At 46.2% G+C, this 2,628-nt stretch overlaps 1 protein-coding gene across 1 annotated transcript; it reads left to right on the plus strand.

The window, feature by feature from the left end:
- Positions 1–784: 784 nt before the first annotated feature.
- SARC_13109 (hypothetical protein) lies at positions 785–2,607 on the plus strand (the record flags this gene model as incomplete). Its single annotated transcript, XM_014292766.1, has 1 exon — positions 785–2,607. A coding segment is annotated over one exon (1,823 nt), but the record flags the coding sequence as incomplete, so codon positions are not given.
- Between the last annotated feature and the right edge of the window lie 21 nt (positions 2,608–2,628).

Raw genomic sequence — 2,628 nt, forward strand, 5'->3', positions numbered from 1 at the left:
CATATATATATATTCCAAGTACATTCAAGAATGTAAAGCTCACTCTCAATTATTCACATGAACATGTATAACACAGGCTGACACAGCTACGATGGCGAACTGTAATACCAAAGTTTCTAACATGCTTCTGTGGAGACTGGACCTCACAAGTGTTTGCTGTTCTTATTTCTCACTTCTTTCGCGTTATATTGTCGCAAGGCGGCAAGGGACAGGATCAACTCAGCCGTCAAATTTGTTTTTAACATAAAAATTTAAAACCCCCTCAAAAAATCTTGTCAGTTGTCATTCATTGATCCTCAGTTACTCACCATAACTCTCTAGAGTTGCCATTAATTTTTATTGTCAAATTCATTTGCCAATTGGAGTTTGGACTTGGACTCTCGGTTTCAGAGTCTTGGTTCTTTGAAAATATTTTGTAACAGCATCTAATGACCAATTGGAATGGAGACGGTTTTGATAACCGAGAGTTCGCTTGTTGCAGCAGAAAAAACCGATCTACCGGCTACTGTAGCGGTTGTTGTAGACTGTAGAGTGTAGACTTGTGTAGCTCAAAGTCTCACACTGATACACAATCTGAAATTAGAAACGTTACACTCTTGGCAGTTGGCACTGCCGCGAAGCGGAAATTTCAAATTATGACCGGCACATTGCGTGAGAAAATCTGAATTTCTAATATCTGCAAGGTGATACCTTTAGTATTTAAAGGCTTCTATCGTTCGGTGAATTATCAGTTTATAATTTATACAACACAACAACAATCAAAACAAATACATATCGTAAAAATATGGTTAACATGCTAGTAATTCCCCAAGAGAAGCAGTCTTGCTTTCCTAACCCTCTGAATACAGATCTAAAGATGCAAAGCATTGTAGCACCCGGTGAAGACTGGGGATCGTCTGCTCATCGTTTTCCAAACTATGTGGACGGTGAAGCCACATGGCCCGCTCAGTTACTAGCTGACACACCTGGTCGTTGCACCACGTACGAGAGCTTCCAAACTACAGTTGCCGAGAATCCTGACCGACCATATCTAGGCGAACGCAAGGTTGTGCACAATAAAGATGGTAGCACAAGCGTAGGAGATTACGAATTCGTGAGTTTCAAAGAGGCAAGCGATACTGCCACGATGATCGGCTCTGGACTAAAAAGCCTTGGTATTAGGAAAAATCAGACCGTTGGATTATACTCCAAAAATCGAATGGAATGGACGTTGACTGATCACGCTTTGTCGTCATATACCCTGCCATCAGTGGCAATCTACGATACACTTGGTCCTGATTCTGTACATTACGTTATGGAGCATAGCGAGATGGTGGCTGCTTTCTTCGAGAAAATTCGTCTTGAGTCCGTTCTTACAGCCATTGGAAAGGGCCTACCAGATCTCAAGTACGCCATTTGCTTCGATGTTGTCACATCTGAGGACAAGGCTAGATTCACGAAAGCGGGCGTTGAGCTACTTGACCTGTGCGAACTAAAGGATATGGGCGTGGCGAATGTGTTCCCACACGACCCTCCCACTGCATCGGATGTTGCGGTACTTATGTACACATCAGGCACTACAGGAAACCCTAAAGGTGTGCAAATCACCCACAACAACTTGATGGCGGATGTAGTTTCCCTTCAGCAACGTTTGCATGTGAGTAACCAAGATGTGCACTTTTCGTTCCTTCCCTTGGCTCACATCTTTGAACGAGTGATACAAGCGCTATGCGTTAGCCGGGGATGTAGTATAGGTTTCTATCAAGGAAAACTACCCGAGCTGATGCTGGATATCCAGACCTTGAAGCCCACTTTCTTCATTGCCGTGCCTCGTATCCTTTCACGCATCTACGACAAGATCAACCAAGGTGTTAAGGCTGGTGGTCCTGAAAAGGAAGCTGCCTTCAAGGGCGCATATGACATGCGTCTCGCAGCGTTGGAGCGTGGAGAGGACACCCCTATGCTCAATGAGAAGGTATTTGATCGCACGGGCTTGGCACTTGGTGGACGTGTCAAATGGATCCTCACCGGGTCAGCGCCTCTAGGGACGGCTATCCACGAGTTCCTACGAGTCTGTGTGTGCCCAGTTATCATGGTTGGCTATGGCTTGACCGAGACAACAGCAGGTGCTACTCTCACCCATTACAACGATATGAAACTCGGCCATGTGGGATCACCGATGGCCTCCAATGAAGTGAAGCTTGTCAGCATTCCCGAGATGAACTACTTGACTACTGATGAGTGTCCTCGTGGTGAAGTGTGCGTCAAGGGTACCAACGTGTTTGGTTCGTACTTGAAAAATCCCGAGAAAACGAAGGAAGATATCGATGAGGAGGGGTGGTTCCACACCGGTGATGTAGGCCGTTGGAATGCCGACGGCACCTTGTCTATCATTGATCGCCAGAAGTCTATATTCAAGCTGTCCCAGGGCGAGTATTTGGCCGCTGAGAACCTCGAGGCCATGTACGGCAAGTGCGACCATATTGCGCAGGTGTTTGTAACCGGTGACTCATTCCACGCATACCCTGTGGCCGTGGTTGTACCCGATGCCGAGATGATTGTTGCCTGGGCTAAGGAAAACAACATCTCAGGCGATGCTAAGAGTATTGCTCAAACAGCCGAGTTGAAGTCCATGCTGGCTGCGGAGGT

This window comes from Sphaeroforma arctica (assembly GCF_001186125.1).
Source record: "Sphaeroforma arctica JP610 unplaced genomic scaffold supercont1.2908, whole genome shotgun sequence".
NCBI lineage: Eukaryota > Ichthyosporea > Ichthyophonida > Sphaeroforma > Sphaeroforma arctica.